General features: G+C 40.9%; 1 protein-coding gene across 4 annotated transcripts in view; it reads right to left on the bottom strand.

Moving 5' to 3' along the window:
- Positions 1-8,552: 8,552 nt before the first annotated feature.
- LOC106586196 (sodium channel protein type 2 subunit alpha) overlaps positions 8,553-26,388 on the bottom strand; it is a 54,340-nt gene continuing 36,504 nt past the window's right edge. For 3 of the 4 annotated variants that reach the window (XM_014173189.2, XM_045707462.1, XM_014173188.2), the window contains 6 exons: positions 13,310-13,579; positions 13,071-13,124; positions 12,795-12,932; positions 12,538-12,642; positions 12,156-12,426; positions 8,553-12,061 (listed from right to left, as the gene is read on the bottom strand). In XM_014173189.2, the coding sequence (XP_014028664.1) occupies positions 10,860-12,061; positions 12,156-12,426; positions 12,538-12,642; positions 12,795-12,932; positions 13,071-13,124; positions 13,310-13,579 (2,040 nt within the window). In that variant the 3' untranslated portion in view covers positions 8,553-10,859. Of the gene's footprint in view, positions 12,062-12,155; positions 12,427-12,537; positions 12,643-12,794; positions 12,933-13,070; positions 13,125-13,309; positions 13,580-26,388 lie in introns of those variants that run through there. The other variant, XR_006761942.1, reaches the window with a different exon arrangement.

Raw genomic sequence — 26,388 nt, 5'->3', positions numbered from 1 at the left:
TCACTTGTGTTCTATTTAACAGCATATTCGGGAATAGTACTTTCTCCTCTCATATCTCCACATACATAACAACGTTATACCATCAAACTCCACTGATGAGTCGTGTAATCTAAAAATGTGTCATGTTCCCCTCAGAGACATGTTATCCTCGTTACAAATCGAGACATGTTGTCCTCTGAGACATGTTACCCTCAAATGAGATTTCAAATGTGATTTCTGAGACATGTTATCCTCTGCCTGTAGATCCGACGGGCGGTAGTCGACTTAGGTATTTACATCAAATAACATTTGAGGTCGAAAGACTCACACAGAACTGGAAAACTCAGCTCACAGTCACTCCACATTCACACTGGAGCTAGTCCCCTGACAGCTCTCATTCACTCAGTACGTTATAGCTAAATTTCAATCTCTTGTTATCCAAATTTCAATCAACTTAATATCCAAGTGTCAATCATATTATCCAAATTCCAATGTTAATAGTAATCATTTAAATCAATTTATTATCCAAATTTCAATCAGCTTAAAGGGGAATGGAAACACTAGGACTTAGATCTTCCATAAGGTGTGCATACCAGAAGCAAAGGCATTTTTCAAATAGGGTTTGAGTTTGAATAAAACCAGTTAATTTAGTAAATCTAGCCTGCTGTATTTATTTTCAAGACATAGAGCCAATGCCTGCACCTTATGTTAAAATAGTATTAGTTAGCTTGTCCACTATAACAACAGGTTTAAGAGTAACCAGATAAACTTGCTTTAAAGATACAACTGCTTTCAACACGCACTAATCCTGTGTCCCTGTCGCTAGAGTAATGACTTCAACTAGCTTTGGCTGCCATTTATTGGAAATGAATGGTAACTACACTGGGCAGCTAGTTGGCAGAGTCAAAGTAGACTTTAATAATAGATGCCATTTAGTAGACCCCTTTATCCAAAGCGAACTGGGTACATGGTAGTGGAAACAGATCATAGAAACAGGATTACAATTTTGATATCATGGACGGTCAGTCCTTGCATCTATAGCTCTGTCAATGAATTTGAGAGTGGTTACATTTCTCCAGCTCCATCCCTCAGCTTTTTACCGAAAGAGGAGCAGGGAGACACTTTGTTATTGTTTCTACTGCTGATTGCCACTTTAAGAAGTTAAGATGCAGATTAAATACACACCTAAATATGTTTCAGATACTATAAAAATGTCCCATCACTCAGAGAGTTAGTGAATACACAGCATCCAGCACAGCAAACAATCAATCAATCAAATGCATTTTACAAAAGCCCTTTTTACATCAAAATAATAACCACAGTGGTTATAGAGGGTGCAACAGTTCAACATCTCAGGATGAGGTGATGATTGTGATTCTGAGCTCTCAGGTTCATACAGCGAGTTATGGTTTTCACTGATCTCACTCTCCGTCAGCTTCATCTGTGGCGTATAGGGGCAGGACTTGGTTGTATACTGATGGTTGTGAGTGCAATCTAGCTGGGCCCTGAGCTCTTTAGTGATGGTCCCAGTGGACCGCTTCTCCACCGCAGCACAGGAACACTCTGGCACCAAGGGGTCAGTTTGGCATGCTGTACTAACCGTTCTTTCCTGTTGGTAGAAAACAATTAAAGCATCTATAGGCTATAGTTATATTCAAGAATCACTGAATATACTGTATATTGTCCATTTTATATCCAAAATGGCCTCAGGTGTGACAGATTGTGTCTTGAAATAAACATTATCCTTAGAAATAACATGGATTTGCATGTACCTCCTCTGCCTCCTGCACAGTCTCCTCCAGGATGAAAACCTTTTCAGGGAAGATGTCATTGTGAAAAAAAAAACATTTTGTTAAGACAACTCAACCCAAATATATCTGTCTTGTATGCTTTGTCAACACACACACACACACACAGCATATTTGCTGTGTGTGTGTGTGTGTTGACAAAGCATACAAGAACATTTATTTTTCAGAAAACATTAGCTATGTCAACTTCAGTCTAGCTAAATGAGGTGGAGCTAATACAAAATTACAAATACAAATCTGTCAACCAAATTTATTACAGTACTTGACTATCTGAGGTGGAAGCTAGGTACAGTAACTACCTAATAACTGTGGCACATGGAGAAACTGTGTTGCAATTTTAGTTGCTGTTGAGTTACTTGCTGGGGGGTGTTACACAAAACAATTCAGACACAATTAGCTAGTTACCTTCAACTAGAGTTTCAACAAAGTTGTCCAGTCAACAACAGTCATGACCGGTTAACATTACCTCAGGCTCCATTGCATTGACTCGTGTAGACTCCTCCGTTCAGTCGCTTTTGGTTGACTCCGAAGTCAGCGATGTTTGATAATGGTCGGTCGGTAACCCATACACCATAACCCTCAACATTTTACATAGAGGCACAAGCAGAGGGCTTTAACGTAGGTCTATGACTCCTTTCCATTTGAAAACTCTTGGTTGGTCGAAAGTGCCCTTCATCGCGAAGTCTGCCACCGCGAAGTGCTGTCTGCAGATCCTACTAGCTCGAGCTGGCACATCCTTCCTCTTCAGGACATGGAGCCACTTCTTCAAAAGTTGTGGGTCCTTGGGCATCCGATGGTAGCTTACCAAGGGATTTTTTTTAAGCCAATTCATACTGCCTGATGCTATACAGTTCATGTTTGAATTACTACTTGTTGTTTCCATCTTCGTTGTCCGCACCTAACCTCTCTCTTCGAGTCACCCTCCGCACGAAAACTCAATACCACAGACAATTTGATGATTCCTGCCAGTGACGCACTGGCGTCAGTCATTACTATGGCAATTTAAAATGTCGCTGACCATACAGTAGCTCAAATAAACCTTGTCGATGATCAAAATACTAAATATAGAGATGTTTTAATGTTAAATGTTAAATGTACATGTTTAGTATTAGTGGATTGAATACATCTCTTCGCTTAGATTTATTTCCTAAGGGGTTTCCATTCCCTTTTAACACTTCCTTCCACACTCACACAACCATACACAACTTTCACATCCACATTCACTTAGTACTATTCCCAAACACACTCGGTAGTCTCCCTTATTACCCCATGTGTATCTTCAACGATTCTCTTGTCGTTACTTGCTATGCACCATATGTATCTTCAACAGTTCTCTTGCCGCTACTTCCTATACATATAAATAACACCCTGTATTCAAAAACACCTTGTGCTATTTGTAGTGGCTGCAGACCACGTAGACACTTCTCTTATAAATACCTACAGACAGCTGTCAGCGGGGCTTTCCATGGTACTGCTATGCCCTCGCTTTAGTCTTCTCATAATACTAGTGAATAGCCTTCTCTCTTATAAAACTACGGGTACCTTTTTTATACATTACTCGCATTAATTACATTTTGTATCATTTATTTGTATTTTTATACAGATTAATTTAAATTGACTTACTGAAATCAGTTGTTGTCCCTTAACTGTTCACAGATTATGTGTCTCCTCCTGGGCAGCCCACAGTAAGGGTCTGGTCTGCGCGAGTCTCGCTGTCTTTTGGTCAGGCGGGAATTTCCCTCACGCTTCATAAAATGCGCCATCGGTTTTCCTCGCAGAACCCCACTGGAAAGCTCCGCAGGCAGAATCAATCATCCTCTTCATTGACACCAAATTGTTGTGGAAATTCTTACACAGGGACACTCAAAGTCAATCTTAAATTAATAATTCTATATTGTCAGTGCGTTGGAGAGGTTCCAACCGTCCGTTAGTTCCCTTATATACTGGTTACGAACACGTTACATAGGCATAGTTCATAGGGTTGGTTCCGGCATGTGTCTGGCACTGACTCCTATCTTAACTTAAATAACATATTCTGGGCATTCTGCCAGATGGTCTTAAAGAGGAGATCATGATGCTCCCCCATATCTTAACCAGGCACATGTAGGAACCAAGGATTGTTTATGACACCAAAGACAAGACTAACATTTTCAAGACTGTTTTGACACATTAAAATTCCATTAACACAAACAAAAGTTGTCTGCATACAAAAAATGTTCAAGAGTTGTTCATTTGTTAGGCTATTGGTTTAAGGTGCAACACAATATTGATTGTTGAATTACCTTTGCTCTAGTTCTGTCTTAGCAATCATTTAAACATATTTGATAATGGTCTCTTTTCTAGCTTGATGACTGTTCATGGGAATTTTTGCTTACTTTCTGTTGTTATAAATAGAGACCGCTAGAAGGGCCATGGGTCATATTCAATTATGTGGAAATGCAGAAAATTAGATTTAGATGCCCCAAAAATTTAGGGGGGAGGACCCACAGACCCCTCACCAGGTTATGTCCCCCAAACTTCTAAAAGCAAAGTTGCGCGCCTAACATTAAACTACAGAATGCCACTGGATAGAAATACAAGCATCATTTTTGCTTTTATGACAAAGCCGGTCAGAGAAATACAACACAGCACAATCACTAGGATTGGGTGTGGTGCATGCTTATAATCATTTCAATGTGTAAAGGATTCATCGTATTACTCCGGCCAGTACCATTTGTCCTCCTCCTGTTCATTGTGCTCCAGGCAGAGTAGCACAAGAGTTGCCCCAGGTAAAAGCCATTCAGTGTTTGCGCTATGATGAATTATTTATCAAATATTTGACCCACTCAAGATGTTAATGGACTCCAACAGCAGCCACTGCTGAACCACTCAGAAACAACATTATTTAATTGTGACAAACATCCATTGTTAATTTACACAAGACTACAATATCAGTTATATTTATTTGTTTCTTTTGTTCCCATATACCCTATCGAAAACCCTCTCAGACGCAGACGTTATAATTCTGTGTCAATTCATGATGATTTTACTATGTAAGCCTGTGGACGGCACTGAGTGCCAAAACGTTGGTTGTACATACAATGATTGGGAGCATATGTAGTGTCTTTCTTTATTTTTATACAGTTAACCTTCTGTTAGTCAGCACGGTCCTCTACAATAAATGTGGGTGTGCGTCACCTCATGATTTTTTAGTTAATTCATGATGACCAAACGTCTCTCAAACAATCCAATATGCAATGTCTTTGATCACATACTGTACCATTAGGTCTTTGTAGTTAAGGCACATGTTGTGGAGAGAAGAGACATTTGTCTGTGACATTTCCTCACTGCAACCAGAAGAGAGAAACAGTGAGTTTTCTCCTATCAAACAGATAATTCACTGTAAAGTGCTCATTACAATTTGGCACATGATAAATTAACCCTTTAAGATCCTGTCTGGATCTTAAGTGGAACTAATGCTGATTGCGGTGTTGGTGCAATAATGGTGGTCAAAGTCTTAAATTGGGTGACTGGAAAAGCTTTATGTCTAATGCTTTTGTAATTATGTGGTTAGTTACTTGAGACAGGTCCAGTCCAATTAGTGGTCCTCTCTTTCCAAGAAAAAATTATATTATTTAGGATGATGAACACAATGCTTAAATGTGTGTATACAATATCCTGCTCCGTTTCCTGTTTGAAACAGTAATACAATAAAACACACAATGCAGGAACTTCTTACAAATGATAGTATGCTAATGGCAGTCTGTCTTTATGAGACATATTTGGAAAATATTTGCTTCACTGACAAGGATTTGGGCACACTGACAAATCCCCCGTGACTTGATCAGGATTCAGACACAGATTAAACCTTTAAAAAGCACAGAGAGGAAGACTTGTTGTAACAACAGATGCTTTTCAGACTTGATTTGACAGCAACAGATCGTTCCCTTGTAGATAGAAGTCTGTTGTAATGTTAGTCACCAGACAATACCACCTGTTTTGTAAAATAGAGGCCAGTTAGGTATTTTTCAATGGAGATGTTAATTGAAAACACTATCTGAGTCACATCTATGGAATTGAGTGAATCTATTGCATCATACAAATTAATGTTAATTTGTCCACATTTCCAACCATGCTAGAATGTAGATGATGCAGGTTTCACTCTGCCCTGTCATTAGCTAGTAGCTACTGTATACACCCAGTAGGCCATGCAAAGCAGTGACTAAGGCTGAGCTGAGTAGAAAACATGAGCTGGCATTGACTGGCTCAAGAGACAGAAGCTCAGCTGCCACTCCTAGCATTGTACCTGCCTCCACCTTTCATTCATTCATTCATTCATTCATTCATTCACACAAAAGCCTCAAGTTAATAAACAGGGACTGGCAGCCCTGACCTCTCAGCATAGACGTCAGCTGCTACTGCATCTCTGATGAACTGTGTCAAACACACAGGCGTTGAAATATAGCTCTGATTTAAGTAGCAGAGTTGCTATGGGCCTAAAGCAATTATCCCTCTTGTATCTTGAAACACGAGTGCATTCAAGACGTGTATACCACTCAGAGCAAAAAGACAGACAAAGTATAAAAGAAATGGAATCTTGTATGAAATAACTTTATAATGTTCCTTTCATGAATAGTACATCATAGAGTTCAGGAAGAGTTACGATATGCAAGGGAAAGTGAATCATACTACTTGATACCCATAACAGTAAAAGACCATAATGCAACTTAGAATAGACTAATAACAATTCATATCCAGCATTTTGTTTACTGAAATCTGAGACTGCATTGCACAAAGACATGTATAAGGTACTCACAGGTCAGCAAACCATTAAACATGAAAATGTATTGCAGCTGAATACTGTTGTGTTCATATTTTGTTTGGAATAGATTTGAAATGAAACAGTATGCTGTAAAGCAGTGGTTCCCAAACTTTTTATAGTCCTGTACCCCTTCAAACATTCAACCTCCAGCTGCGTACCCCCTCTAGCACCAGGGTCAGTGCACTCTCAAATGTTGTTTTTTGCCGTCATTGTAAGCCTGCAACACACACACACAATACATTTATTAAACATAAGAATGAGTGTGAGTTTTTGTCACAACCTGGTTTGTGGGAAGTGACAAAGAGCTCTCATAGGAGCAGGGCACAAATTGTAATATAATTTAATCAATAATTTTGCTCTTTATTTAACCGTCTTACATATAAAACCTTATTTGTTCATCGAAAATGGTGAATAACTCAGGTCACAGGTTAATGAGAAGGGTGTGCCTGTATTTAGTTTTCATGCTAGTGAGGGCTGAGAACCCACTCTCACATAGGTACGTGGTTGCAAAGGGCATCAGTGTCTTAACAGTAGGATTTGCCAAGGCAGGATACTCTGAGTGCAGCCCAATCAGGAAATCTGGCTGTGGCTTCTGATTAAATTCAATTTTCACAGAACCGCTTGTTACAATTTCGATGAGGATCTCTTGTTCAGATAAGTAAGTGGACTGGAGGCAGGGCATGGAAAGGGATAACGAATCCAGATGTTTGTGTCATCCATTTCGGGAAAGCACCTGCGTAATTGTGCACCCAACTCACTCAGGTGCTTCGCTACATCACATTTGACATTGTCCGTAAGCTTGAGTTCATTTGCACACAAAAAAATCATACAATGATGGAAAGACCTGTGTGTTGTCCTTGTTAATGTGGACAGAGAAGAGCTCCAACTTCTTAATCATAGCCTCAACTTGGTCCCACACATTGAATATAGTTGCGGATAGTCCCTGTAATCCTAGATTCAGATCATTCAGGCGAGAAAAAACATCACCCAGATAGGCCAGTCGTGTGAGAAAGTCATCATCATGCAAGTGGTAAGACAAGTGAAAATTATGGTCAGTAAAGAAAACTTTAAGCTCGTCTCTCAATTTTAAAAAAGTGTCAATACTTTACCCCTTGATAACCAGCGCACTTCTGTGTGTTGTAAAAGCATTACACGGTCGCTGACAATATCATTGCATAGCCCTGAAAATACAAAAGAGTTCAGCGGCCTTGCTTTAACAAAGTAAACCATTTTCAAACGTCTTTCAAGCTGTCAGACATTCCCTTGGCAGCAAGAGCCTCTCGGTGGATGCTGCAGTGTACCCAAGTGGTGTTGGGAGCAACAGGTTGCACGTGCGTTACCACTCCATTATGTCTCCCTGTCATGACTTTTGCGCCATCAGTACAGATACCAACATGAGCAGCAGCTACGTTTGGCTACGGACCGTTAGTCGAATTCCCGCGAGAGAGTAACGTATTAATGTAAATGTATTCTGAAGTATTTAGTGGTGTGAAATGCAGTGTAATAGTCAGGATTTACTGTATATAGTACATATCTCCAAATAAATGCTTAAAAATCATGTAAGACTTCCTTCCGTTCAACGACATGAGGCTATAATTCTGGAACTCCATGGGCAACTACATTGTAACATGATTGATTTATAGTGGTTTATATATTAAATTAATAATCCACATTTAGTCCATTAAAACATCTTATAATTGGGGCCACACATTTTTACTGGTCAGGTCACATGATCAAGTAAAAAGTGTTTGCTGAGCATGTTATCTGACATGGGAAAAAAACTCCAGGAACTTAGATGAATCCATTTAACTCACTGGCCACTGCTTTGCAAACATTTGTTAAGCATGCAAAACTTGGATAACAATGTATTTATAGAGTATGTTGATGTACTGTATGGATTGCGAAGTCGTAAATTAATAGTCAAACACGTGCGATGGAATAAATTAATATTTTACAGACATACCTGAGGTACATGTATTCTTTATTCTTTTGGCTTTTCAATGAGATGGGTTATAGAAATATCTTGCATGCAGTTTACTCATACACTACAAGCATAATGCATATAAAGATGTGATCTATTAAATGTTATGTAATCAAAACATTCATTGTGTATACATGTATGGTATATACATATTCGGAACGTTTTTATTACATGCAACATATGCTCTTTATAACATACTTTATAACATTTTAATTACAGATACTTGTGACACTTTATACAAAGGGAACAGCTGACAAAAGTAACATCCTGAGGAATTGGATTACTATGTAAACAAATGTAGGAAACAATCAAAGACTTGTGCTGTCACACTAGCCTTGAGACAATCATATTCAGAATTCTCTGAACCTGATGTTCCATCTTAGATATTTATTATGATAAAGCATGTGAGGTAAAATGTGACCACAGTTTACAAATGACACAAAATAAAAGATGCAAGAATCAAAATGAGATGTCCACTTCCCCTTCACTAGATCACATGAGGCATTTCCAAATGAAAGGGTGCAGTGAAACTTAAAATAACTAAAGTGGCTATAGCGCAGACAGTGTGGCTATATTGTATAGCAAACTATTTACAAAACAGTTGTACAGTACAAAGAAAAATGATTATATTACAATATTTATATAGACATTGAGTGTAATCTAACTACAAAATCTTCCCACAGCCTCAACTGGATGCTTCATACTCTGGTCTGTCTGCCATATAGAGCAGAGAATGCAGAATATAATAGATATATGTATTAAATAACATTAACAACTTCATATATTCCATTATACATGAAACATCACATAATATATCAAATATATTTGTATATTTCATATATTATAGAATATGTACATACAGATACATCAATAACAATGGAAAAATATTTGGGAAGTGGGTAGGAAAGGTAAACTCAAAGCAATTTAGATTTGGTAAATGACAAGTTTTATAGCACTTACTAATGATGTTGCAGTACCAAAACCACAGAGTACACAAGATACATGCTGTTGGAATGCCTCTTAAGTGAGCATATATGACACAGAATACAGTGTTTCACCTGTCAGACTAGGCTTGGAGATTATTTCAGGCGATTTACACCTGATGGTCACAACTATACTGTGCAGAGGAAATTGGCTCATTTTATCATTCACCACTATGAAGAGAAAAGACAGTATAGACATGTCTTTGAGGAAATTGAGGTTCAAGCTGGAGAGATGAGCTGGACTACGAATACTATGTGTATCAACTCTGTCAACCAGCACTAAAGATGAATGTATTCTGCATTGTACTGTAGTTTCTGATGAATGAAAGGAGGAAAACTATGTTTTTCTAGAGCGTGTTATTGTTCGGAAACTGATTATAGACAACAGTTGTTGGTAATGGTATTTGGACTGTATGCTCAGGAGAAATCTTTTCTGTTGATTTGTAATAGTGAGAGTAACATAATGTTACAGATTCATCAAAGTATGAGTCCCTCAGACATCACGGAGAAACCAAGCTCATTTTGGTGATGGTGCGTAATGCGACACTGTAATCATGGGTAAGCATTCATGCAAGTCTACACGTCGATTGAACTGCAGCAATCCCCCTAACTGCACTGCAGCAATAATGGTTGTCATGAGTAGTCATGTCTTATGCTCGAAACAGAGCCCGCACATGCATAAGCTCCACCATGTACCTTCATTTAAAAACGGTTTATGAGTGTGCGGGCACAATTTATTTTATACCAACTTTTTTTGGGGCCCTGCACCCCACAAGGATGTGTGTTTGATCACACTTGACAAGTCAAGTTGTATGAACATTTAAAGTGAACAAGACTACCTTTAAAGCAATACATGAAACCCCTCTTTTTACAGTAAAACATATGTTTACAAAAATAGTCACACAATCAACCTATGAGTTTTAAAAACAAGATTCTGTAAGAAAAATAAGTTAGTAAATCATATGGCAGTTATAATGCAAGACACGGAATGCAACCCTGGAAGTACTAGCTGCAAGAGAAGTTACAGTATAACTAAACGTTTCTGATTGTAACAACACACAACAAAATGTTTTACCTGTCCCTATAAATCTGGCAAACATTTGTTTTAGTCCCCACAGAAATTAACATCCAAACAATTCTTACAGCCTAAGAATGTGAGTCACTACCTCATGTTAGGCACCAACCTTACATTTAGACTCAAGTAAGCATTGTCAGTTTGGCATAGATATTCACACCAAAGACACTTCACTTGACGCATTGGTCACCTTCAAAGGCTGTAAACAATTTGTAGCAGAATGAAATCTATGCTAAATCTTCCCAACATCCATGTACTTTTTTTTCTCCTTCACCTCCTTCTTTCTCTTGTCTTTTTTATATTTGTTTTTTTCAGGTTTTGTGACACTGTCATATGATGGGGGAGAAGCTGTGGAGGGTGTCATGTCAGTTCTGTCTGAAGTAGAGATCTCGTTAAATTTGTCTATGACGAGAACCTCTTTATCAAGGAGCGTGCCTCCACTTTGCATTTTCTCCTTGTACATGGCAGAGGCCCGCTTAACAATACGCTTGAGAAGATATCGTCTGAAAGCTCTCTGGATGACCAGGGCAGACATGTCCTCTAGCTTGCGGCGCAGTGTGGTGGTGATTGGTTCGTAGGACACCTTGGAGGGGTTGGAGGCCATAAATCGCTCCTCCATTTGACCCCTGAGGATGTCCAAGCCTTCCCCCTCGCCCAGGACACGTTTGGTGAAGGCAAACAGGATGTCCAGGCAGTGGATGCGCTCCCCACTCACCATGGGTAAATCCATTGAGATCAACTGGATCTTGTTGGGCTTAGAGATGCGTAGCGGGGGGTCTAGGGCATCAGCAAAGTCTGACAGCTTGTCATACTCCATGAACTGGGTGGCCCGCGCATCAAACTTCTCCCAGACCTCATAGAACATCTCAAAGTCATCCTCGCTCAGGGGCTCAGCGCTTTCCTCAGTGGCCACACTGAAGTTCTCTAGGATGACAGCAATGTACATGTTGACCACAACAAGGAAACAGATTATTATGTAGCTCACAAAGAAGATAATGGCCACAGGGGGGTTTCCACAGTCTCCCCCCTTGTACGTGCTTCCTGGGTGCTCTTTCCGGCTGTCGCAGTCTGGCTCTCCCTTGTTGAGGATGGGGGCCAGCAGGAGATCCCAGCCCCCTGACGTGGTGATCTGGAACAGGCAGATCATGCTGTTGCCGAACGTCTCAAAGTTGAACATGTCGTCAATCCCAGACTCCTTCTTGACGTATGCAAAGTTTGACATGCCAAAGATTGCATAGATAAACATCACTAAGAAGAGCAGAAGACCAATGTTGAACAATGCAGGAAGTGACATCATCAACGCAAACAAGAGTGTACGGATTCCCTTAGCACTCTTGATGAGGCGAAGGATACGACCAATTCGGGCCAGTCGAATGACTCGGAATAAGGTTGGTGAAACCAAGTACTTCTCTATCAGTTCCGAGAGAAACATACCTGAAAGGACAGAAACGAATTACACATAATAATCTCCAAAGCATAATATCACTTTGCAGTATTACAATTATGAACAATAGGTGAAAAATCTTACCAATTATCGACAGGATGACAACGATAAAGTCAAATACATTCCAACCAATGGTAAAATAGTATTGTCGGAGTGAGATCATCTTCAGAATACACTCTCCGGTGAACATGACAATAAACACCAGGTTGATCTTGTAGAGAATTTTACGAATGTCGTCTGTCTGGTCTTCCGTCTCCACCATCATGGTGACCATATTAAGGCATATAAGAATCATGATGACAATGTCGAAGGCTTGCTTTGTAATGAAATCAAAGACAAACCCTTGAAACTTGTTCTGGAGGAAACATAAGAAAGAAGCATTTTGAGACACCAGGATGTAGAAATAGAGATTCATGAATTGAGGAATGTCTTTGTTGAGAAAGAGAGTGGTACAGTATGACCTTACCACTGGCCTAGGGATAGGCTTTTGGGGTTTCTTTGAGCCAAGCTTCTTCATAGCATTGTAGTATTTCTTCTGTTCCTCTGTCATGAAGATGTCTTGACCTCCAAAGTAAAGAGGCAAGACAAGCCTAGTTAAATTCCTGCAGCTCTTACACACATTTAGTTGCCCATATTTGGAGAGAAAACTCCTCATTACGTTAAATCAGAGAAAATTGATGCATATATCATTGCATGATTACTACAACATTAAAAAATACTAATCTTTTTCTTTTGCTGATTGAAGTTGTCTATAATGACACCAATGAAGAGATTGAGTGTGAAGAAGGATCCAAATATGATGAATACCACAAAGTACAGATACATGTACAGATTCACTTCGTAGTCGGGTTGATCATCCAACTGTAATAGAATAGCCTAGTATTACCATACATGAACATCATAAAACCAAAATATGATCATATATAAATAGACAATGTGCAAACACAATCAACCATTAGTCTAAAATACCTTGTGAAAGGTATTACTGAAAAGACTTACATTGCGAGAGTCCACAGCTGCATACATGATGTCCATCCAGCCTTTGAATGTAGCCTTAGAGAGAAAGTAAGGAACATTTTACTACCTAATAGTTAAGACACTAGTTCAGAAGGACATTGCCCACGCACAATTCGTCTGCCCACACTAAATTGATACAAAACTTTTGACATGGGTCCATTCTCTTTAGAAAATGCCAATAAAATATTTCTGGTGAAAGGTGACTGGAGAGAGCCGCTCACCACTTGTAACAGTGCCAGATAGCCTGCTCCCACGTTATCAAAGTTGATCTTGACATTCTTCCAGTGGGTACCTGTCAAAGCCAAACATTCTGTCTTGTTAGCCACGTCTCTGACTTCGAAGCGATCACTCGTGGTCATGTTGATACAATGGTAGTATTTCCCTGCAAACAGGTTGACACCCATGATGCTGAAGATGAGCCAGAAGATGAGGCAGACCAGCAGCACATTGAAGATGGAGGGGATGGCTCCAAGCAGAGCGTTTATGACCACCTGCAAGGATTCACACAGACAGTCTCAGATATAGAACCATAGACAATATTACATTGGATAATGATCATTTTCAGCACTGACAATATATACAAATGTGGGATCTTAATCACTCTGTTGCAGGATAACTTTGCATTGAGTATTTAAGGGTTAAAATGGCTTCTGAAGTTTGTATTTCCACTTTGAAATTTCAGACCTGATTTTCCCTTACGAAAAAATGTATCCATCCCTACAAAAATGTCCATTCATTATAGTCAGAATAATAATTCCCATTTCATGTTGATGCATGCTTATTTTACTGCCGTAGAAAACTGGTTCAAATTAAGATCCTACATCTGTACTGTAGGCTACATGTTGACTTTGATTGGTGATGGTGAAAATAGGAAAACACAAGAGTAAAGTGTTTAAATGCCAGTGTAAAGCTCAACACAAGTATCACTAACTTCGCACAGCTTATTAACGACCATGACAACAACAAGGAAAAAAGGAAAGGAAAGGACAAGGGGGGAAATGTATTTGTAAAGGAGAGACTGTGATGCTATGTTTACTTGTTATAGTGAATTACAATTAGGCTACAGTGTGAAAAAACGAAACAGAAAAAACCTTTTAGAGGCAGGATGAAGTCACATAATTTGTTAACTGTAAATGAAAAGCACAAACACAAAAATAAAGAAATTGTTCATGTTAAAGGCAGTACCCAGCAGCAAGCAACATTCAAACACAGTACAGTTTCAAAGTGCATAAATAGAGAGCCAGTGTAGCAATGAGAAGTCAGTCATGCAGATGGGATAATTCAGTGACAACCATGTGAGGAGAGACTGTCGTCATAGCACTGGCATTTGATCGATAAGAACTACATTGATTATACCAGCCCACATATGACATCCAAAAACCCTGGCTAAAGTATGTTGCTGTGAGAGTACTGTACAAGTTTATGATGGTTAAGTGCAGTAGCCTCCAAGACTTAAGATTGTTTTCATGTATTAATTAACTGAAGTCCAGTTAATGCCATTTCCACATGTCTTATTGATTCGTTTCCAGTAACGCTGACATCCTCTGATGAGTGCATGTGACCTGCCGGTGGGACTGATGGAAACTCTTGTGTTATAACATCCTGAAAACACATGTAGGTGGAAAAGGAGGAATAGAAGAGGAAAGGTATCTCTAAATATACACTGAACAAAAATATAAATGCAACATGTAAAGTGTTGGTCCCATGTTTCATGAGCTGAAATAAAAGATCCCAGAAATGCTTCTTCACCTGCTGGATTGTCTGAGAACAGCCACCCGGACAGCTGATAAACTTGTGGGTTTGCACAACTGAAGAATTTCTGCACAAACTGTCAGAAACCGTCTCAGGGAAGCTCATCTGCTTGTTCGTCGTCCTCACCAGGGTCTTGACCTGACTGCAATTCGACATCGTAACCGACTTCAGTGGGCAGATGCTCACCTTCGATGGCCACTGGCACATTGGAGAAGTGTACTCTTCACAAATGGCAGACAGCGTTTAGGGTGTTATGCGGGCAAGCAATTTGCTGATATGGTGAACAGAGTCCCTCTTGGTGGCGGTGGGGTTATGGTATGGCATAAGCAACAGACAATAAACACAGTTGCATTTGATGGATGGCAATTTGAATGCACAAAGATACCTTGACAAGGTCCTGAGGCCCATTGTCATGCCATTTATTTGCCTCCATCACCTCATGTTTCAGTATGATAATGCACAGCCCCATGTCGCAAGGATCTATACACAATTCCTGGAAGCTAAAATTGTCCCAGTTCTTCCATGGCCTGCATATTCACCAGACATGCCACCCATTGAGCATGTTTGGGATGCTCTGGATCGACGTGTACAATGGTGTGTTTCAGTTCCCGCCAATATCCAGCAACTTTGCACAGCCATTAAAGAGGAGTGGGAGAACATTCCACACACCACAATCAACAGCCTGATCAATAGTATGCGAAGGAGATGTGTCGCGCTGCGAGAGCCAGATACTGACTGGTTTTCCCGATCCAAGTCCCTACCTTTAAAAAAAAGTTATCTGTGACCAACAGATGCATATCTGTATTTCCAGTCATGTGAAATCCATAGATTAGAGCCGCATAAATGTATTTCAATAGACTGATTTCCTTATATAAACTGTAACTCGGTAAAATCTTTGACATTTTTCCATGTTGTGTTTATATTTTTGTTCAGCTATTGTCACGTCCTGACCATAGAGAGCTTGTATTTTTCTATGGTAGAATAGGTCAGGGCGTGACTGGGGGGTTTTGTCTAGTTTATATATTTTCTGCGTTGTGTTCTAGGTACTTTTTTTCTAGGTTGGGGTTTTTGTATGATTCCCAATTAGAGGCAACCGGTCATCATTGTCTCTAATTGGGGATCATAATTAAGTTGTTGTTTTTCCCACTAGTGTTTGTGGGAGATTATTTTGAGTTAGTGTATGTTGCACCTCTGTCACGGTTTGTTGTTTCTTTGTTTATAGTTTATTGTATGTCTTGCATAGTTTCACAGATAAATAAATATGTGGAACGATACACATGCTGCGCCTTGGTCTCGTTCATATGAAATCCGTGACAGCTGTTGGGTTGCTCTGGGCCTTAGTTTGTCTACAGAGCTCTGTATCCTTGCAGGGAGCTGATGTCACGTTGATAAGAGGCTGTCATTAGAGCCATGTAGAGTACTTAGAGAATTGTGCCAATGCGGGCCAATGCTACAAAAAGTCAATTCTGACAAAAGCTGTATCCCATGTAGCCAAAACTTGTTAGTTACCCATTAATGTGTCGTGGGGAATATTTAAACAATGCTATGTAACTGAATGTCTATAATTAGAAAACAAATCTAAATTCTAAAAGTTGGCGCAACTCTCTAAATATGTGGCTCTGGCTGTGATGATATGCACTATGAGGCAACAGCACTGTAAAAATAATCTAGTTGTTTCAACTGTTTCAAAAGTAGCTGGTTTTAGTCTTTCTTTTGTTCACTAAACTTTTTGGTAAAATGTTAAGTTGGCCCAAACTTAGCTCCAACATGAGAAAACGTGTTTGATCAATTTGTCTCATATGTTCATTCAACCAGAAATCATTATTTTACCACAAAAAAAGGCTGTGGAACTAGTCACACACACACACACACACACACACACACACACACACACACACACACACACACACACACACACACACACACACACACACACACACACACACACACACACACACACACACACACACACACACACACACACACAAACTTGGCCAGATCTTCAGACAGCACAGTGTCTGTCATCACCAACCTGGGAGTGAAATTTGACCCTGCGCTCTCCTTCAATGCAAACATTAGCCACGTCTGTAAAACATAATTCTTTCGAACATCTCCCACCTAAGAACCTCTCTCACCACTTCTGAAGCAGAAAAGCTTATCCATGCATTAGTTTTCTCCAGAATTGATTATGGGAATGCAGTACTTGGGGGCCTGCCTGCAAACTCGATGAATAAATTACAACTCATTCAAAACAGTGCTGGAGAAATTATGACACTCCATACTTGCTGACCTCCATTGGCTACCTGTCCCTCAAATAATTGACTTTAAAATTCTCCTCCTGGTCTACAAAGCCCTAAATGGCATCGGACCTGCCTACCTGTCAGATCTACTCTCCCCCTATGAACCTCCATGCACCCTACGTTCAAGCCACGCTAAACTGCTTCATGCACCCAGGACCCGGATAGGAACAATGGAGAACCATGCCTTTTTCTCCCACACACCATGCCTTTGGAACTCCCTTTCTGAAAATCTCAGGGCTGTTCAGACTGTTGAGGCTTTTAAAGTTGGCCTCAAGGCTAATCTGGCCTACCCTTCCTCCTAGACTTTGATTGTTGCTTTTATGATATGGTTATATACAGTACCAGTCAAAAGTTTGGACACACCTACTCTTTCAAGAGTTTTTCTTTACTTTTACTATTCTTTACATTGTAGAATAATAGTGAACACATCAACACTATGAAATAACCCATATGGAATCATGTAGTAACCAAAAAAGTCTTAAACAAATCAAAATATATTTTATAGTCTTCAAAGTAGCCACCCTTGGCCTTGATGACAGCTTTGCACACTCTTGGCATTCTCTCAACCAGCTTCATGAGGAATGCTTTTCCAACAGTCTTGAAGGAGTTCCCACATATGCTGAGCACTTGTTGGCTGCTTTTCCTTCATTCTGAGATCCAACTCATCCCAAACCATCTTAATTGGGTTGAGGTCAGGTGATTGTGGAGGCCAGGTCATCTGATGCAGCAATCAATCACTCTCCTTGGTCAAATAGCCCTTACACAGCCTGGAGGTGTCATGTTGAAAAACAAATGACAGTCCGATCTAAGCACAAACCAGATGGGATGGCGTATCGCTGCAGAATGCTGTGGTAGCCATGCTGGTTAAGTGTGCCTTAGATTCTAAATAAATCACTGACAGTGTCACCTGCAAAGCACCACCACACCATCACACCTTCTCCTCCATGCTTCACGGTGGGTACCACACATGTGGAGATCATCCATTCACCTACTCTGCATCTCACAAAGACACAGCGGTTGGAACCAAAAATCTCAAATTTGGACTCAGTCTAATGTTCATTGCTTGTGTTTATTGGCTCAAACAAGTCTCTTCTTCTTATTGGTGTCCTTTACTGTAGTAGTGGTTTCTTTGCAGCAATTTGACCATGAAGGCCTGATTCATGCAGCCTCCTCTGAACAGTTGATGTTGAAATGTGTCTGTTACTTGAACTCTGTGAAGCATTTATTTGGGCTGCAATCTGAGGTGCAGTTAATTCTAACAAACTAATCCTCATCATCATAGGTAACTCTGGCGGTCCTCATGAGAGCCAGTTTCATCATAGCGCTTGATGCTTTTTGCGACTGCACTTTGCGACTGCACAGCCTCCAGTATTTATGCTGCAGTAGTTTATGTGTCGGGGGGCTAGGGTCAGTCTGTTACATCTGGAGTATTTCTCTTGTCTTATCCGGTGTCCTGTGTGAATTTAAATATGCTCTCTCCAATTCTCTCTTTCTCTCTTTCTGTCTTTCTCTCGGAGGACCTGAGCCCTAGGACCATGCCTCAGGACTACCTGGTATGATGACTCCTTGCTGTCCCCAGTCCACCTGGCCGTGCTGCTGCTCCAGTTTCAACTGTTCTGCCTGCGGCTATGGAACCCTGACCTGTTCACCGGACGTGCTTGTTGCACCCTCGACAACTACTATGATTATTATTATTTGACCATGCTGGTCATTTATGAACATTTTAACATTTTAACATCTTTACCATGTTCTGTTATAATATCCACCCTGCACAGCCAGAAGAGGACTGGCCACCCCTCATAGCCTGGTTCCTCTCTAGGTTTCTTCCTAGGTTTTTGGCCTTTCTAGGGAGTTTTTCCTAGGGAGTTTTTCCTAGCCACCGTGCTTCTTTCACATGCTTCGCTTGCTGTTTGGGGTTTTAGGCTGGGTTTCTGTACAGCACTTTGAGATATCAGCTGATGTACGAAGGGCTATATAAAAATAAATTTGATTTGATTTTGATTTGATTTGAAGAAACTTTCAAAGTTCTTGAAATTTTCCAGATTGACTGACCTTCATGTCTTCAAGCAATGATGGACTATCATTTCGCTTTGCTTATTTGAGCTGTTCTTGCCATAATATGGACTTGGTCTTTTACCAAATAGAGCTATCTTCTATATTAACTTTTAACAAGGCACACCTGTTAATTGAAATGCATTCCAGGTGACTATAGGGAATGCAAAGCTGTCATCAAGGCAAAGGGAGGCTACTTTGAAGAAACTCAAATATATTTGTTTAACACTTTTTTGGTTACTACCTGTTTCCATATGTGTTATTTCATAGTTTTGATGTCTGCTATTATTCTACAATGTAGAAAATAGTCAAAATAAAGATAAACCCTAGAATTAGCAGGTGTGTCCAAACTTTTGACTGGTACTGTATAATTGCTTGTTTATTTTTTACTATTTTATTTTTTAATTTTTATTTTAGGGACTTTGAGATAATTCTTGTAAACTCAGAAAAAATAAATGTCTTCTTTTTTATATTTTATATATTTTACCAGGTAAGTTGACTGAGAACACGTTCTCATTTACAGCAACGACCTGAGGAATAGTTACAGGGGAGAGGAGGGGGATGAATGAGCCAATTGCAAGCTGGGGATGATTAGGTGACCATGATGGTATGAGGGACAGATTGGGAATTTAGCCAGGACACCGGGGTTAACACCCCTACTCTTACAATAAGTGCCATGGGATCTTTAGTGACCTCAGAGAGTCAGGACACCCGTTTAACATCCCATCCAAAAGACAACTCCCTACACAGGGCTGTGTACCAAATCACTGCTCCAGGGTATTGGGATATTCTTTAGACCAGAAGAAGTATTGCCTCCTACTGGCCCTGCAACACCACTTCCAGCAGCATCTGGTCTCCCTTCCAGGGACTGACCAGGAACAACCCTGCTTAGCTTCAGAACCAAACCAGCAGTGGGATGCAGGGTGGTATGCTGTCACCTGCATTTATTTTCAGAAAACTTAACATATGTAAATATTTATATGAATATAACAAGATTCAACAACTGAGACATAAACTGAACAAGTTCCACAGACATGTGACTAACAGAAATTGAATAATGTGTCTCTGAACAAAGGGGGGGTCAAAATCAAAAGTCAGTATCTGGTGTGACCACCAGCTGCATTAAGTACTGCAGTGCATCTCCTCCTCATGGACTGCACCAGATTTGCCAGGTATTGCTGTGAGATGTTACCCCACTCTTCCACCAAGGCACCTGCAAGACATTTCTGGGGGAATGGCCCTAGCCCTCACCCTCCGATCCAACAGGTCCCAGATGTGCTCAATGGGATTGATATCCGGGCTCTTCACTGGCCATGGCAGAACACTGACATTCCTGTCTTGTAGGAAATCCCGCACAGCACGAGCAGTAAGGCTGGTGGCATTGTCATGCTGGAGGGTCATGTCTGGATGAGCCTGCAGGAAGGGTACCACATGAGGGAGGAGGATGTCTTCCCTGTAACGCACAGCGTTGAGATTGCCTGCAATGACAAGCTCAGTCCTATGATGCTGTGACACACTGCCACAGGCCATGATGGACCTTCCACCTCCAAATCGATCGCGCTCCAGAGTACAGGCCTTGGTGTAACGCTCATTGTGAAGAGCACTTTTTGCCAGTCCTGTCTGGTCCAGCGATGGTGGGTTTGTGCCCATAGGCGATGTTGTTGCCGGTGATGTCTGGTGAGGACCTGCCTTACAACAGGCCTACAAGCCCTCAGTCCAGACTCTCTCAGCCTATTGCGGACAGCCTGAGCACTGATGGTGGGATTGTGCGTTCCTGGTGTAACTCGGGCAGTTGTTGTTGCAATCCTGCACCTATCCCGCAGGTGTGATGTTCGGATGTACCGATCCTGTACAGGTGTTGTTACACGTGGTCTGCCACTGCGAGGACAATCAGCTGTCCGTCCTGTCTCCCTGTAGCACTGTCTTAGGCGTCTCTCAGTACGGAAATTGCTATTTATTTCCCTGGCCACATTTCCCTGCAGTCCTAATGCCTCCTGGCAGCATGCCTAAGGCACGTTCACGCAGATGAGCAGGGACCCTGGGCATCTTTCTTTTGGTGTTTTTCATAGTCAGTAGAAAGGCCTCTTTAGTGTCCTAAGTTTTCATAACTGTGATCTTAATTACCTACCGTCTGTAAACTGTTAGTGTCTTAATGACCGTTCCACAGGTGCATGTTCATTAATTGTTTATGGTTCATTGAACAAGCATGGGAAACAGTGTTTAAACCCTTTACAATGAAGATCTGTGAAGTTATTTGGATTTTTACAAATTATCTTTGATAGACAGGGTCCTTAAAAAGGGACGTTTCTTTTTTCGCTGAGTTTATAATGAAAAGCGCTTCAAAATGTTTCTTATTATTACAAACAATGTTTCCAAATTACATACTTGACATGCATTATTACATTGCGCATTTATACAGTAATTAGTATTCAACATGTCCTCACCTTGGATTTTAACACACAACCTTTTGAGTCACAGCATGCCAATCTTCCTGCAATTCTGTATTGTTACTCTTTGCACTTCAAAGTAAATCTCAGCTCTGTTAAAAGTACACTCAAGAAAAACTATTATATTTATAATAGTGATTAAGGAGTAACAATAAAACAGAGTAATATGCTCCACCAACATTGGACAAACATATGGAAAAAACTCAAATTGCTTAAATAAGTAAATCAAATCAATGATGATGAGAATAGTCAGATGAACTGCTAATTGACAACGTCGTGGTGGCGTAGCAGGATAATTGCAAGGTCATCAACCAAGACGTTGGGAGTTCAAATCCCTGGTGTTAAGTAATAATCATTGTGTAAATGAACATGTGCAATGAAAGTTGAATGTTTGACTATGTTTTTATCACGCTGGAGCTACGTTTGGGCCAACTAAAACTGTTAAGTTCAGGTAACACTTTGACTGAAAAGTTAACTAAACCATTTTTTATTTATTTGGAACTAGTTACTTGATAATATTTAGTTGAAAAAAACTAGATTTGTGGGTGATTTTTTTACAGTGAGGGCTCTGGGGCCTCATTTTATAAACATTGAGTACGCACAAAATATGCCCCAAAACATGTGTGCACCAGTTTTCACTCAAAAGTTGGAATTTATTTAAACTGAACTTGAGATGAGAATGTGCTTATCCTCCCGCTAACTTTAAACCATGTGTACGCATTGCAAGAAGGCAAAAGTAGCCTAGTAGTAGCCTTGTGCAGGAATATATGATGATACTCTTATTCATAACAAAAACAAATGGTAGCTAAATATAATAACAAGAGGCAATCATCTGCTGTTATTAAGAAGAGCAAAAATCTATTTATTTTATCTTTCTAAAATAATTTGAAATAGGCATCTATTTCCTATTATTTATTTTGTTTCAATGATCATTGCAGAATAAATTCCTCACCTTTTCTGACTGCGATGGTTTCATATTCGCAAAATGGCCGATAGGCCTACAACAAGTTAGGATAGGCTACCGTTCGTCCCATCTCTCATTTAATTGGACCCACTTCACAATAGTAAATAAATAAGCTATTTCAAGTATTTTGCACTATTTGAGCCGATCTGAAACACAGTTTAACGGTAGAACAGATGGTTCACCTTTTCCATTGACATTTGTAGACAACTACATCTGAATACTGTAATGTCAAAATTCTCGAATAGACAATATTTTATTTATAAACATAATACATAATACATGTATTATATCCATTGCAGAATAAATTCCTCACCTTTCCAGCCATGATGACTTCATATTCCCAAAGTAGCCACTCAACAAATTATTATTGTGCCTATTAGATAGACTACTATAATTTCAAGTTTTTGCATCTGAAAGGGACAGCGGTTTATTACATAGAGTAGAATTTAACAGGTGAAAAGACAGTTGATCTTTTGCATTGAAGTGTGTAGCTACCAATGTAAGTAGGCCTACTGTAGTTTTCATTTTTTTCAGAGTAAACAATGTTTCAGAATTCGCCGGCAGTGCAGCATAGCCTATTTAGGTTTGGGAAAAAGTAAATGCCAAACATAATTGAATTCAAACTATCTGTTTGCAAGTCCACAACAAAGTGCAATGTTTTTGTTTTTCAGACAAGTATCACGCCCTGATCTGTTTCACCTGTCCTTGTGATTGTCTCCACCCCCTCCAGGTGTCGCTTATTTTCCCCAGTGTATTTATCCCTGTGTTTCCTGTCTCTCTGTGCCAGTTCGTCTTGTATGTTTCCAAGTCAACCAGCAGTTTTCCCGTTCTCCTGCTTTTTGCATTCTCCTTTTTCTAGTCCTCCCGGCTTTGACCCTTGCCTGTTTCTGGACTTTGTACCCACCTGCCTGACCATTCTGCCTACCTTGACCACGAGCCTGTCTGCCACTCTGTACCTCCTGGACTCTGATCTGGTTTTGACCGTTTTGCCTGTCCACGACCATTCTCTTGCCTACCCCTTTGGATTAATAAACATTGTAAGACTCCAACCATCTGCCTCCTGGGTCTGCATTTGGGTCTCATCTTGTGCCTTGATAACAAGTTTAGATACAAAGGCGCCTGAGGAGATAGCTGCCGTTTTACGGTCTCCTAACCAATTGTGCTATTGTGTGTGTTTTTTCTGAGTTATTTGTAACTTATTTTGTACATAATGTTTCTGCCACTGTCTCTTATGACCGAAAAGAGCATCTAGATATCAGGACAGCGATTACTCACCTCGTACTGGAAGGAAACATTTTCTTTAACAAGTCGGACGCGAAGAATTTACTTCAGACACCAGACAAGGCCCTCATCCCCGTCATTCACAGGAGAAAGAGACAGAGATATTGGGGACATAGGTCGGGGTGCCTTGTAAGGATCCGACAGCGAGTGTGTAATCTGCCTTTACCATCAGTCCAATTAGCCAACATACCATCATTGGATAACAAAATAGATGATCTATGAACATGTATATCCTGCCACTGGGACATTAAAAACTGTAATGTCTTATGTTTTACCGAGGCGTGGTTGAACGACGACGTGAATAACATACAGCTGATGGGTTTTACGCTGCATCAGCAAGATAGAACAGCTGCCTCAGGTAAGACAAGGGGTGACGGTCTGTGTATATTTGTAAACAACAGCTGGTGCACGAAATCTAATAGTAAGGAAGTATCGAGGTGTTACTCACCTGAGGTAGAGTATCTCATGATAAGCTGTAGACCACACTATTTAGCAAGGGAGTTTTAATCTATATTCTTCGTAGCTGTCTATTTACCACCACAAACCGATGCTTGCACTAAGACCGCACTCAATGAGCTGTATACGGCGATAAGCAAACAGGAAAATGCTCATCCAGAGGCAGCACTCCTAGTGGCCGGGGACATTAATGCAGGGAAACTTAAAGGGAAAAAACTCTAGACCACCTTTACTCCACACACAGAGATGCGTACAAAGCTCTCCCTCGCCCTCCATTTGGCAAATCTGACCATAATTATATCCTCCTGATTTCTGCTTACAAGCAAAAACTAAAGAAGGAAGCACCAGTGACTCGGTCAATAAAGAAGTGGTCAGATGACGCAGATGCTAAGCTACAGGACTGTTTTGCTAGCACAGACTAGAATATGTTCCGGGATTCTTCCGATGGCATTGAGGAGTACACCACATCAGTCACTGGCTTCATCAATAAGTGCATCGATGACGTCGTCCCCACAGTGACTGTACGTGCATACCCCAACCAGAAGCCATGGATTTCAGGCAACATCCGTACAGAGCTAAAGGGTAGAGCTGCTGCTTTCAAAGAGTGGGACTCTAACCCAGAAGCGTATAAGAAATCCCACTATGCCCTTCGACGAACCATCAAAAAGGTAAAGCATCAATACAGGACAAAGATTGAATCGTACTACACTGGCTCCGACCCTCGTCGGATGTGGAAGGGCTTGAAAACTATTACAGACTACAAAGGTAAGCACAGCCGACGAGCTGCCCAGTGACACGAGCCTACCAGACAAGCAAAATTACTTCTATGCTTGCTTCGAGGCAAGCAACACTGAAGCATGCATGAGAGCATCAGCTGTTTCGGACGACTGTGTGATCACGGTCTCCATAGCCGATGTGAGTAAGACCTTTAAACAGGTCAACATTTACAAGGCCACAGGGCCAGATGGATTAACAGGACGTGTAGTCCGAGCATGCGCTGACCAACTGGCAAGTGTCTTCACAGACATTTTCAACCTGTCCCTGACTGAGTCTGTAATACCAACATGTTTCAAGCAGACCCTGTGCCCAAGAACACTAAGGTAACCCGCCTAAATGACTACCGACCCGTAGCACTCACGTCTGTAGCCATGAAGTGCTTTGAAAGAATGGTCATGTCTCACATCAACACCATTATCCCAGAAACCCTAAACCCACTCCAATTTGCATACTGCCCCAACAGATCCACAGATGACCCAATCTCTATTGCACTCCACACTGCCCTTTCCCACCTGGACAAAAGGAACACCTATGTGAGAATGCTTGTCATTGACTACAGCTAAGCGTTCAACACCATAGTGCCCTCAAAGCTCATCACTAAGCTAAGGACCCTGGGACTAAACACCTCCCTCTGCAACTGCATCCTGGACTTCCTGAAGGGCCACCCCCAGGTGGTAAGGGTAGATAACAACGCATCCGCTATGCTGATCCTCAACACGGGGGCCCCTCAGGGGTGCGTGCTCAGTCCCCTCCTGTACTCCCTGTTCACTCATGACTGCATGGAAAGGCACGACTCAACACCATCATTAAGTTTGCCGATGACACAACAGTGGTAGGCCTGATCACCGACAATGATGAAACAGCCTATAGGGAGGAGGTCAGAGACTTGGTCGTGCGATGCCAGGACAACAACCTCTCCCTCAACGTGATCAAGACAAAGGAGATGATTGTGGACTACAGGAAAAGGAGGACCGAGCACGCCCCCATTCTCATCGTCTGGGCTGTAGTGGAGCCGGTTGAGAGTTTCAAGTTCTTTGGTGTCCACATCACCAAAGAACTATCATGGTCCAAACACACCAAGACAGTCGCGAAGAGAGCACGACAAAGCCAATTCCCCCTCAGGAGGCTGAAAAGATTTGGCATGGGTCCTCAGATCCTGAATAAGTTCTACAGCTGCACCATCGAGAGCATCCTGACTGGTTGCATCACTGCCTGGTATGGCAACTGCTCGGCCTCCGACCTCAAGGCACTACAGAGGGTAGAGCGTACGG

The sequence above is a fragment of the Salmo salar genome, chromosome ssa25, assembly GCF_905237065.1.
Source record: "Salmo salar chromosome ssa25, Ssal_v3.1, whole genome shotgun sequence".
NCBI lineage: Eukaryota > Metazoa > Chordata > Actinopteri > Salmoniformes > Salmonidae > Salmo > Salmo salar.
Note: the sequence above shows the minus strand (reverse complement) of the source record. Positions and strands in the feature narration are given on the sequence as shown.